Below are 13,247 nucleotides of genomic sequence, written 5' to 3'. Positions count from 1 at the left end.
ACTTTTGGTCTATAATTAGCTGTATGTGGTTGGGTAATACTGACACCTTGATACCTGAGTGTATAGATGGTAACGGTACTCCCAATTACTTATTTTTCACTGAACAGTGATGTAAATAATTTCTGCAAATATATGTTTAGATTGTGAGACAGTCACTGTGATTATTAGATTACACTCGGGTATCCGATCGTCTTGCTGATGTTATGATTGTGCAGTTTGTTTATACCGTATCTATAGCAACAGTTACGTTGCTGTTACAAGCTAGTGTCATGGGCTGATGACGTCACACGACTGCACCGACGCCATTGTGGAGGTTTGCCGCATGGAGACTGGATGTTTGACAGTGATCATTCGCAGCTACTTTGAGGGTTGGTATTATTTAGTGTAGATAATTAGTGTGATTGTCTTGTTATGTCTGCACGGCCTCCATTGAGAAAGGCTCCAGTGGGAGGCGAAACGTTTGGAAAAGGCTTTCTATTTGTCTAATAACAGCTTATCCCTGCTTGATTTGCCTGCTTTGGGGATCTCCATATGCAGTTGCTGAGTGTGAAGTTCCTTCAGACTGTTTGTATACATTATATAGCAGAGCACCAGGGTGTTTACTGGATTGGTGTGTGCTGTTTCTCTCTACGTTCTTTTATATATATATATATATATATATATATATATATATATATATAGGCCGATAAGATTTATCACCAGAGGAAATTGACAAGGGGGAAGTTATGCCGACTAACTCTCCCCACGTGTCAGAGCCTTTAACTCCCGCTCAAGAGGCGCCAAGTACATCTAGCGCGCCCATTGCGTATACTTTACAAGACATGGCGGCAGTTATGAATCATACTCTTACAGAAGTATTGTCCAAACTGCCAGGGTTACAAGGAAAGCGAGACAACTCTGGGACTAGAAAAAATACAGAGCTCTCTGACGCTTTAGTAGCTATGTCCGATATACCCTCACAATGTGCAGAAGCCGAAGAAGGAGAGCTTCTATCTGTGGGTGATTTTTCTGACTCAGGCAAGACACTTCAACCTAATTCTGATATGTCTACATTTAAATTTAAGCTTGAACACCTCCGCATGTTGCTCAGGGAGGTTTTAGCAACTCTGGATGACTGTGACGTCATTGTAGTCCCAGAGAAATTGTGTAAATTGGATAAATACTACGCAGTGCCTGTTTACACTGATGTTTTTCCAATACCTAAGAGGTTTTCAGAAATTATTACTAAGGAATGGGATAGACCAGGTGTACCGTTCTCTCCCCCTCCTGTTTTTAAAAAGATGTTTCCCATAGATGCCGCTACACGGGACTTGTGGCAAACGGTCCCTAAGGTGGAGGGAGCAATCTCTACTCTAGCGAAGCGTACAACTATCCCTGTCGAGGACAGTTGTGCTTTTCTAGACCCAATGGACAAAAAATTAGAGGGTTACCTTAAGAAAATTTTTATTCAACAAGGTTTTATTCTCCAGCCCCTTGCATGCATTGCCCCTGTCACTGCTGCTGCGGCCTTCTGGTTTGAGTCCTTAGAAAAGGCTCTACAGGTAGAAACCCCATTGGATGATATCCTTGACAAGCTTAAAGCCCTTAAGCTAGCCAATTCATTTGTTTCTGATGCCGTTGTTCATTTAACCAAACGGCTAAGAACTCAGGATTTGCTATTCAGGCGCGTAGGGCGCTATGGCTTAAATCCTGGTCAGCTGAGGTTACTTCAAAGTCTAAGCTTCTCAACATTCCCTTCAAAGGGCAGACCCTATTCGGGCCTGGACTGAAGGAGATCATTTCTGATATTACTGGAGGAAAAGGTCACGCCCTTCCTCAGGATAGGTCCAACAAATTAAGGACCAAGCAGCCTAATTTTAGTGCCTTTTGAAACTTCAAGAGTGGCGCAGCTTCAACTTCCTCTAATACAAAACAAGAGGGAAATTTTGCCCAGCCCAAGCCGGTCTGGAGACCTAACCAGGCTTGGAACAAAGGAAAGCAGGCCAAAAAACCTGCTGCTGCCTCTAAGACAGCATGAAAGATCAGCCCCCGATCCGGTAACGGATCTAGTAGGGGGCAGACTTTCTCTCTTCGCACAGGCTCCCTGGGCGTTGAAAATTGTGTCCCAGGGATATCTTCTGGACTTCAAAGCTTCTTCCCCAAAAGGAAGATTTCATCTCTCACAATTATCTGCAAACCAGATAAAGAGAGAGGCATTCTTACATTGTGTTCAAGACCTCCTAGTTATGGGAGTCCAAAGAAGGAACAGGGGCAAGGCTTCTATTCAAATCTGTTTGTGGTTCCCAAGAAAGAGGGAACCTTCAGACCAATCTTAGATCTCAAGATACTAAACAAATTTCTCAGGGTCCCATCCTTCAAGATGGAGACTATTCGAACCATCCTACCTATGATCCAGGAGGGTCAATATATGACTACCGTGGACTTAAAGGATGCTTATCTGCACATTCCGATACATAGAGATCATCATCGGTTTCTCAGGTTCGCCTTCCTAGACAGGCATTACCAGTTTGTGGCTCTTCCCTTTGGGTTAGCTATGGCACCAAGAATCTTTACAAAGGTTCTGGGGTCACTCCTAGCGGTCCTAAGGCCGCGGGGTATAGCAGTAGCCCCTTACCTAGACGACATTCTAATACAGGCGTCGAATTTTCAAATCGCCAGGTCCCATACAGACATTGTTCTGGTATTTCTGAGGTCGCATGGGTGGAAAGTGAACGAAGAAAAAAGTTCTCTATCCCCTCTCACAAGAGTTTCCTTCCTAGGAACTCTGATAGATTCTGTAGAAATGAAGATTTACCTGACAGAGGCCAGGTTGTCAAAACTTCTAAATTCCTGCCGTGTTCTTTATTCTACTTCTCGCCCTTCAGTGGCTCAGTGTATGGAAGTAATCGGCTTAATGGTAGCGGCAATGGACATAGTGCCGTTTGCCCGCTTACATCTCAGACCGCTGCAACTCTGCATGCTCAGTCAGTGGAATGGGGATTACACAGATTTGTCCCCTCTACTAAATCTGGATCAAGAGACCAGGGATTCTCTTCTCTGGTGGTTATCTCGGGTCCATCTGTCCAAGGGTATGATCTTCCGCGGGCCAGATTGGACAATAGTAACGACAGATGCCAGCCTTCTGGGCTGGGGTGCAGTCTGGAACTCCCTGAAGGCTCAGGGCTTGTGGACTCAGGAGGAGACACTCCTTCCGATAAACATTCTGGAACTAAGAGCGATATTCAAGGCTCTTCAGGCTTGGCCTCAGCTAGCTGCGGTCAGGTTCATCAGATTTCAGTCGGACAACATCACGACTGTAGCCTACATCAACCATCAAGGGGGAACAAGGAGTTCCCTAGCAATGTTGGAGGTTTCAAAAATAATTTTATGGGCAGAGGTTCACTCTTGCCATCTCTCAGCTATCCATATCCCAGGAGTAGAGAACTGGGAGGCGGATTTTCTAAGTCGACAGACTTTTCATCCAAGGGAGTGGGAACTTCATCCGGAGGTGTTTGCACAGTTGATTCAACTTTGTGGCAAACCAGAACTGGATCTCATGGCGTCTCGTCAGAACGCCAAGCTTCCTTGTTGCGGATCCAAGTCCAGGGATCCCAAGGCAGCGCTGATAGATGCTCTAGCAGCGCCTTGGTCTTTCAACCTGGCTTATGTGTTTCCACCGTTTCCTCTGCTCCCTCGTCTGATTGCCAAGATCAAGCAGGAGAGAACTTCGGTGATTTTGATAGCACCTGCGTGGCCACGCATGTCATCCCTTCCACCATGGACTCTACCGCTGAGGCAGGACCTTCTACTTCAGGGTCCTTTCAACCATCCAAATCTAATTTCTCTGCGTCTGACTGCTTGGAGATTGAACGCTTGATTTTATCAAAACGTGGTTTCTCCGAATCGGTCATTGATACCTTAATTCAGGCTCGAAAGCCTGTCACCAGGAAAATCTATCATAAGATATGGTGTAAATATCTTCATTGGTGTGAATCCAAGGGTTACTCATGGAGTAAAGTCAGGATTCCCAGGATATTATCTTTTCTCCAAGAAGGATTGGAGAAGGGATTGTCAGCTAGTTCCTTAAAGGGACAGATTTCTGCTCTGTCTATTCTTTTGCACAAGCGTCTGGTGGATGTTCCAGGCGTTCAGGCGTTTTGTCAGGCGTTAGTTAGAATCAAGCCTGTGTTTAAATCTGTTGCTCCACCATGGAGTTTAAATTTAGTTCTTAAAGTTCTTCAAGGGGTTCCGTTTGAACCTCTGCATTCCATAGATATCAAGCTTTTATCTTGGAAAGTTCTGTTTTTGGTAGCTATCTCTTCGGCTCGAAGAGTTTCAGAGTTATCTGCCTTGCAGTGTGATTCCCCTTATCTGATCTTCCATGCAGATAAGGTAGTTTTGCGTACCAAACCTGGGTTTCTTGCTAAGGTGGTATCTAATAAGAATATCAATCAGGAGATAGTTGTTCCGTCACTGTGTCCTAATCCTTCTTCAAAAAAGGAACGTCTATTACACAATCTTGACGTGGTTCGTGCTTTAAAGTTTTATTTACAAGCTACTAAAGATTTTCGTCAAACATCTGCATTGTTTGTTGTCTACTCTGGACAGAGGAAAGGCCTTTCCTTTTGGTTAAGAAGTATAATTTGCTTAGCTTATGAGACTGCTGGCCAGCAGCCTCCTGAAAGAATTACAGCTCATTCCACTAGAGTGGTGGCTTCCACATGGGCTTTTAAAAATGAGGCTTCTGTTGAACAGATTTGTAAGGCGGCGACTTGGTCTTCGCTTCATACTTTTTCTAAATTCTATAAATTTGATACTTTTGCTTCTTCGGAGGCTATTTTTGGGAGAAAGGTCTTACAGGCAGTGGTGCCTTCCGTTTAAGCGCCTGCTTTGTCCCTCCCTTCATCCGTGTCCTATAGCTTTGGTATTGGTATCCCACAAGTAATGGATGAATCCGTGGACTGGATACACTTTACAAGAGAAAACAAAATTTATGCTTACCTGATAAATTTATTTCTCTTGTGGTGTATCCAGTCCACGGCCCGCCCTGTCATTTTAAGGCAGGTGTTTTTTATTTTTAAACTACAGTCACCACTGCACCCTATAGTTTCTCCTTTCTCTTGCTTGTCTTCGGTCTAATGACTGGGGGTGGCAGTTAGGGGAGGAGCTATATAGACAGCTCTGCTGTGGGTGATCCTCTTGCAGCTTCCTGTTGGGAAGGAGAATATCCCACAAGTAATGGATGAATCCGTGGACTGGATACACCACAAGAGAAATAAATTTATCAGGTAAGCATAAATTTTGTTTTGTGAATATAAGCTATTTTAGTCAGTTGTGAATATAAGGGGGATCAGCCAGTTTTGAATATATGATATCTTAGTCAGCTGTGAATATGAGGTGGATCAGCCAGTTGTGAATATTAGATGGATGAACCAGTTATGAATATTAGAGGCCGGATTACAAGTGGAGCACAAATTAGCGCTCCTGTTTGAGCGTTAATTGTGCTAGAAGTAAGCTTTTTGTGCTCGTTGAGTTGTGCTCATATTACGAGTTGAAAGTAAAATGTTTTCAATCGAGCACTAACCCGATGAGCGCAAAAAGCTGAAGTTAGAATACCATGTGTGCGTTCACGTATTCCCCCATAGAAGTCAATGGAGGAAAACACCCCACTCTTGCGCATTCTCATATGTACTAACCCAACATAAAAATATAAATATTTCACATTCCAATGTTCTTCACAGTCAGTTGTGAATATGAGGTGGAGCAGTCAGTTGTGAATATGAGGTGGATGAAACAGTTGTAAATATGAGTTGGAACAGTCAGTTGTGAATATGAGGTGGATGAGCCAGTTGTGAATATGAGTTGGAACAGCCAGTTGTGAATATAAGGTTAATGAGACAGTTTTGAATATGAGTTGTTGGAACAGATAGTTGTGAATGTGAGGTGTATGAGACAGTTGGAAATATAAGGTGGATGAGAGCGGTGTTAATGTAAGGTGGATTAGCCAGTTGTCAACTTAAGTTGAATGAGACAGATGAGAATATAAGGTGGATGAGACAGTTGTAAATATGATTTGCAAATGTTAGTTGTGTATATGATGTTGATGAGACAGTTGTAAATACAACTTGGAACAGCCAGTTGTGAATATAAGGTGGATTAGACAGTTGTGAATATGAGTTGTAACAGCCAGTTGTGAATATAAGGTGAATGAGGCAGTTGTGAATGTGAGTTGTGAGGCAGTTGTGAATATGAGTTGGAACAGTTAGCTGTGAATATAAGGTGGATGAGGCAGTTGTGAATATGAGTTGGAACAGTTAGCTGTGAATATAATGTGGATGAGACAGATGAATATGAGTTGGAACAGTTAGCTGTGAATATAAGGTGGATGAGACAGGTGAATATGAATTGGAACAGTCAGTTGTGAATATGAAATGGATGAGACAGTAGTGAATATAAGTGGATACAGTTCATTTTTAATTTGATGTGGATTTGATAGTTGTGAATATTAGCTGGAACAGCCCGTTGTGAATTTGAAGTGGATGAGGCACTTGTAAATATGATGTAGAATAGACAGTTATGAATAAGGTGGATGAAACAGGTGAATATGACTTGACACAGTGAGTTATGACTTGGAACAGACAATTGTTAATATAAGGTTGGATGAGACAATTGTGAATATGAGTTTGAACAGTTAGTTGTGTATATGAAGTGGAGGAGACAGTTGTGAATACAAGTGGGAACATTCTGTTTTAAATATGCTGTGGATGAGACGGTTATGAATATGAGTTGGAAAACGCAGTTTTGAATATGAGTTGGAGTAGTCAGTTGTGAATAGGAAGTGGATGAAACAATTGTGAATATGAGTTGGAACAGTCAGTTGTGAATACAAGGTGGGTGAGAGTAGGTGAATATGAGTTGAAAAAGTAAGTTGTAAATATTGGAACAGTTAGTTTAAAATATGAAGTGCATGAGACAATTGTGAATATGAGTCAGAACAGTTAGTTGTGAATATGAAATGGATAAGACAGTTGTGAATATGAGTGGGAACAGTTTGTTTTAAATATGATGGGGATGAGACAGTTGTGAATATAAGTTGGAATAGTCAGTTGTGAATATAAGGTGGATGAGACAGGTGAATATGAGTTGGAACAGATATGTGCTAACCGGACATAACATTCCAATGTTCTTCACAGTCAGTTGTGAATATGAGGTGGATGAAACAGTTGTAAATATGATTTGGAACAGTCAGTTGTGAATATGAAGTGGATGAGACAGTTGTGAATATGAGTTGGAACAGCCAGTTGTGAATATGAGTTGGAACAGCCAGTTGTGAATATGAGTTGGAACAGCCAGTTGTGAATATCAGTTGGAACTGCCAGTTGTGAATATGAGTTGGAACAGGCAGTTGTGAATATAAGGTGGATGGGACAGTTGTGAATATAATGTGGATGAGACAGGTAAATATGAGATGGAACAGTTAGTTGTGAACATGAAGTGGATGAGACAGTTGTGAATATGAGTTGGAACAGTCAGTGGTGAATATGATGTGGATGAGACAGTTGTGAATATGACTTGGAACAACCAGTTGTTAATATGAAGTGGATGAGACAGGTGAATATGAGTTGGAACAGTCTGTTTGAATATGAGTTGGAATAGTCTGTTTGAATATGACTTGGAACAATCTGTTTGAATATGAGTTGGAACAGAATATAAGGTGGATGAGACAGTTGTGAATATAAGGTGGATGAGACAGGTGAATATGAGTTGGAACAGTTAGTTGTGAACATGAAGTGGATGAGACAGTTGTGAATATGAGTTGGAACAGTTCGCTTTGAATATGATGTTTATGAAACAGTTGTCAATATGAGTTGGAACAGTCTGATGTGAATATTATGTGGATGAGACAGTTGTGAATGCGTTAGAACAGCCAGTTGTGAAAATTAAGTGAATGGGACAGTTGTGAATATGAGCTTGAACAGTCAGTTGTGAATTTGAGGTGGATAAGACAGTTATGAATATGAAATGGATGAGACAGTTGTGAATATGAGTGGCAACAGTCCGTTTTAAATATGATGTGGATGAGACATTTGTGAATATGAGTTGGAATAGTCATTTGTGAATATAAGGTGGATAAGACAGTTGTGAATATTAGTTGGAACAGTCAGTTGTGAATATAAGATGGATGAGACAGTTGTGAATATGAGGTGGAGGAGACAGGTGAATATGAGTTGGAACAGTCTGTTGTGAATATTATGTGTATGAGACAGTTTTGAATGTAAGTGGGAACAGTTTGTTTTGAATATGATGTGTATGAAACAGTTGTGAAAATTAAGTGAATGCGACAGTTGTGAATTTGAGGTGGATGAGACAGTTGTGAATATTAGTTAAAACAAACAAAAGATTGTTCCAGCCACCAACACTTTTAAAAAGACCTTTATTCTTTCACATTGGGTCCAAGCAAAAAACTACAACGTTTCAGGCCTGCTACATACATGACTAAGGGCCTATAGCAGGCCTGAAACGTTGTAGTTTTTTGCTTGGACCCAATGTGAAAAAATAAAGGTCTTTTTAAAAGTGTTGGTGGCTGGAACAATCTTTTGTTTGTTTGAAGTACCTGAGGGACGAGGCAGGTCCTGGGTTCCGTGCCAAACAAGCCAAAGGTATTGAGGTGCTGTTTTCTAAACCCCTTTTGCGAATATTAGTTAAAACAGTCAGTTGTGAAGATGTGGATGAGACAGTTGTAAATATTAGTTGAAACAGTGAATTGTGAATATGATGTGGATGAGACAGTTGTGAATATAAGTTGGAACAGTCATTTGTGAATTTGAGGTGGATGAGACAGTTTTGAATTTTAGTTGAAACAGTCAGTTGTGAATATGATGTGGACGAGACAGTTGTGAATATGAGTTGGAACAGCCAGTTGTTAATATGAAGTGGATGAGACAGGTGAATATGAGTTGGAACAGTCTGTTTGAATATGAGTTGGAACAGTCTGTTTGATTATGAGTTGGAACAGTCTGAATATGAAGTGGATGAGACAGTTGTAAATATGAGTTGGAACAGTCAGTTGTGAATGAGACAGTTGTGAATATGAGCTGGAACAGCCAGTTGTGAATTTGAGGTGGATGAGACACTTATGAATATGAGATATCTTGGCCAGCTTTGAACATGGGATGCATCTCCTGTTACCACCTAGTCCTGACAATTCTATTGATAAGTCAGATTAGTGAATATTATTTTGTCTCACTGAAAATGTAATTGAGAGAGCGACATACCTATATTTTCTAGTGTAGTACCCTGTTTTGTCCCTCTGTCTCTCTTTTTTGTTCCTGAAAAAATAGCAACCGTTTTCCTCAGATGTATAACTGGCTCTTATGAACATTTCTTTACAGACAAACCTTTTGTCTTAGTGTCTGTGAGTTATCCACAAGGACTGACCAGAGAAGGAGAATCATTGGAGTTGACTTGTAGAGTTGTCGGCAAACCAAAGTAAGAAAAAATAATTTGTGACACTAACAATGAGTTGCTGGGCATGAGAAGTGTGCCATGAGTGAGCTGTGTGGTGTAGATACACATAGAACAATATGTTATTCTGCTACCAAAAAACACCAATGATATATGTGATGCTGAATGGCGAGTGTGGTGCTATGATGTGTGACACATACTGTGATGTGAGACACTATGTGATGTGTGACACTGATTGAGGTATCTGGCACTATGTGATGTGTGACACTGATTGGGGTATCTGGCACTATGTGATGTGTGACACTGATTGGGGTATCTGGCACTATGTGATGTGTGAAACTGATTTGGGTATCTGGCACTATGTGATGTGTGACACTGTGATGCGAGACCCTATGTGATGTGAGACACTATGTGATGTGACACACTGTGTGATGTGAGACACGGATTGTGGTGCTATGTGATGCCTGACACTATGTGATGCGAGACACTATGTGATGCCTGACACTATGTGATGCGAGACACTGTGTGATGCGAGACACTGTGTGATGCGAGACACTGTGTGATGTGAGGCACTGATTGTGGTTTGTGACACTGATGTGTGACACTGATTGTGGTGTGTGACCCTATGTGGTGTTTGACACTATGTGGTGTGTGACACTATGATGTGTGGTATGTGGCTATGTGATGTGAGACACTGTGATGTGAGACACTGATGTGAGACACTGTGATGTGTGGCGATCTGTGGTGTGTAACGCTATATGATGTGGGACACTGTGGTGTGTGGCGCTATGTGATGTCTGACAGTGATGTGTGAAACTATGTGATGTGAGACACTTATGTGAGACACTGATGTGTGACACTATGTGATGTCTGACACTATGTGATGTGAGACACTATGTGATGTGTGACACTATGTGATGTGTGATAGTGTAATGTCTGACACTATGGGGTGTAAGACACTGTGATGTGTGGCACTATGTGGTGGGTGAAGCTATATGATGTGTGACACTGATTGTGGTGTGTGGCGCTATGTGATGTGACACTGATGTGTGGCACTATGTGATGTGAGACACTGTTATGTGAGACACTGATGTCTGGCGCTATGTGATGTCTGGCACTATGTGATATGAGACACTGTGATGTGTGACACTATGTGGTCTGTGACAGTGTGTAATCTCTGACGCTATGTGATGTGAGACACTGTGACGTGTGACACTATGTGATGTGTGACAGTGTGTAATCTCTGACACTATGTCATGTGAGACACTGTGATGTGTGGCACTATGTGGTGTCTAGAAGTTGAAAAAGAAGAAAAGCGCAAACACTATTCAAGTGTAGAGGTAACAGTTTTATTTATAGCCACACGCTATGTCTGTACTCACAAGAGGTAAAAAGATAAATAGCACATCTTTCACATTCCCCAACGCTCCCGGACTCGATCAAGCATCCAGTCTTGTAATTGTACAACCTTTTCATTTACAAGTAAAAAAAAAAGTAATATAGAGTACTAACCGGTTACGGGAACGTGAATGTCTGCCCTCGGCTCTTCCGCATACAGGATTCCTTCTGACAATACACGTATACCACGTGATACCAGAGGTCCTACGGATGCCTCATAGGGTCAAATTCACAACAGGAAAAAATTATACGCGTCAGAGGGACTTTCTCAAGAACTAGCTTCCCATACTTGTCATGATTCTAAGCCAATCAAATGTTAGTAACACATGATTGTTAATATCCTCATATAGATTTGACCACAATAATATGATATTTGCAGTACATTATTAAAGCATTACATATACACAGAATAAATACATAGATAAAATAGGCGAATATATCTTAAATACATATAAATAAATACAATGTATAAACCAATACCCTTCCCTATTACACGCTTATATATTTAAATAAAAACACACTGAAATCCCAAATATATATATTTACACAATAGAAACATCCATACCTATTGTAATAAATACTTAAAATTGTATGATATTTGATAAAAGATGAATAAATAAATATATATATGTAAATAGAATTAATTAAAACCTCACAGTAATTAAATTGATATATATTCAAAAACAGTATTAAATTTATAGAAATGCTAAAATGTCCAATTCGATTTTCTTCTTTTTTTGGGGATGTTTCGTGGGTAAATTTTAGATTATATTTATTCGAATTCATATTTGTTATAAAATGATTAATTTCATCCAAAGACCCCTCCCATATCAATATAATATCGTCTATATAACGATAATATTTAACAATATTTCCTTCGAACGGGTTATTACTCCATATCATATTTGTTTCAAAATGGGACATAAAAAGATTTGCGTACGATGGTGCAAATGTCGTCTCCATCACTGTCCCCTGGATTTGTTTGTAATATATCCCTTTGAATAGGAAATAATTATGGGTAAGGATGCAAAAAATAGAATCTACAATAAATGAAATTTGATCTTTAGGTAGTTTAATTTTGTTCAATGTCTCTCTAATTACTGATGTCCCTAGTAGGTGTGGTATACTAGTATATAGTGCGGAGACGTCGCAGGTAACCCATACATATTCTTTTTCCCATGAGAAGCCCTCAAATTTATTAATGACATCAATAGTGTCTCTGAGATAGGCTCTTGTGTTACTTACTACAGGTTGTAGGTAGTAATCTATATATTTAGATAAATTATCACATAATGAGCCTATCCCAGAGACTATCGGTCTTCCAGGCGGATTAATGGCATCCTTGTGCTAAGTGGTGTGTGGCGCTATGTGATGTGTGACGCTATATGATGTGTGACACTGATTGTGGTGTGTGGCGCTTATGATGTGTGACACTGATTGTGGTGTGTGGCGCTATGTGATGTCTGACACTATGTGATGTGAGACACTGTTATGTGAGACACTTATGTTTGGCGCTATGTGATGTCTGGCACTATGTGATGTGAGACAGTGTAATGTCTGACACTATGTGATGTGAGACACTATGATGTGTGGTGCTGTGTGATGTCTGACACTGATGTGTGACACTGTGATGTCAGACACTGTAATGTCAGACACTGTGATGCCAGACACTATGTGATGCGTGACACACTGTGATGCGAGACACTGTGATGCGAGACACTGTGATGCGAGACACTCTGATGCGAGCCACTCTGATGCGATGTGTGAAACTGATGTGATGCGTGACACTGATGTGATGCGTGACACTGATACGATGCGTGACACTGATGCGATGCGTGACACTGATGTGATGTGTGTCACTGCGATGCGTGACACTGATGCGATGCGTGACACTGTGATGCGTAAAACTATGTGATGCGTATTAACAAACAAAGTACTATGTGCTAGCGGTGCAAAACCTTTAGACTTAGTGAGTTATTCACAGTTTTCTAACTGCTTGTTTCCGGGGAAAAAAACTGTCAAAGTTCTCCATTCAGAAGTGCATTATTTCCAAATGGAAAGACCGTTATGTCCGCCTCCAATGTACATTTACATTTGAATATATTAGCTTAGCAGGGAAATACCATTTTGATTTTGTTGCTGTTTTCCGCAGCTAACTTTGACCCGTCCGGTCACTGAAGCTCAGGGAGGTATGATACCTTAATGGTGTCCTTTAAAGGGACAGTCTAGTCAAAATTAAACTTTCATTATTCAGATAGGGCATGCAATTTTAAACAACTTTTCAATTGACTTTTATCATTAAATTTGCTTTGTTCACTTGGTGGTATTTTTGAAAAGCTAAACCTAGCTCGGCTCAAACTGATTTCTAAACAGTTGAAAACCGCCTCTTAGCTCAGAGCATTTTT

General features: G+C 40.7%; 1 protein-coding gene across 3 annotated transcripts in view; it reads left to right on the top strand.

Annotated features, from left to right (window-relative positions):
• The window catches only part of CADM1 (cell adhesion molecule 1), a 636,874-nt gene that overhangs the window by 426,537 nt on the left and 197,090 nt on the right, over positions 1–13,247 (top strand). For all 3 annotated transcript variants that reach the window (XM_053691376.1, XM_053691375.1, XM_053691374.1), the window contains exon 7: positions 9,372–9,468. In XM_053691376.1, coding sequence (XP_053547351.1) covers positions 9,372–9,468 — 97 coding nt within the window. The remainder of the gene's footprint in view (positions 1–9,371; positions 9,469–13,247) is intronic.

The sequence above is a fragment of the Bombina bombina genome, chromosome 8, assembly GCF_027579735.1.
Source record: "Bombina bombina isolate aBomBom1 chromosome 8, aBomBom1.pri, whole genome shotgun sequence".
NCBI lineage: Eukaryota > Metazoa > Chordata > Amphibia > Anura > Bombinatoridae > Bombina > Bombina bombina.
This window is presented reverse-complemented; position numbering and strand designations above follow the sequence as displayed.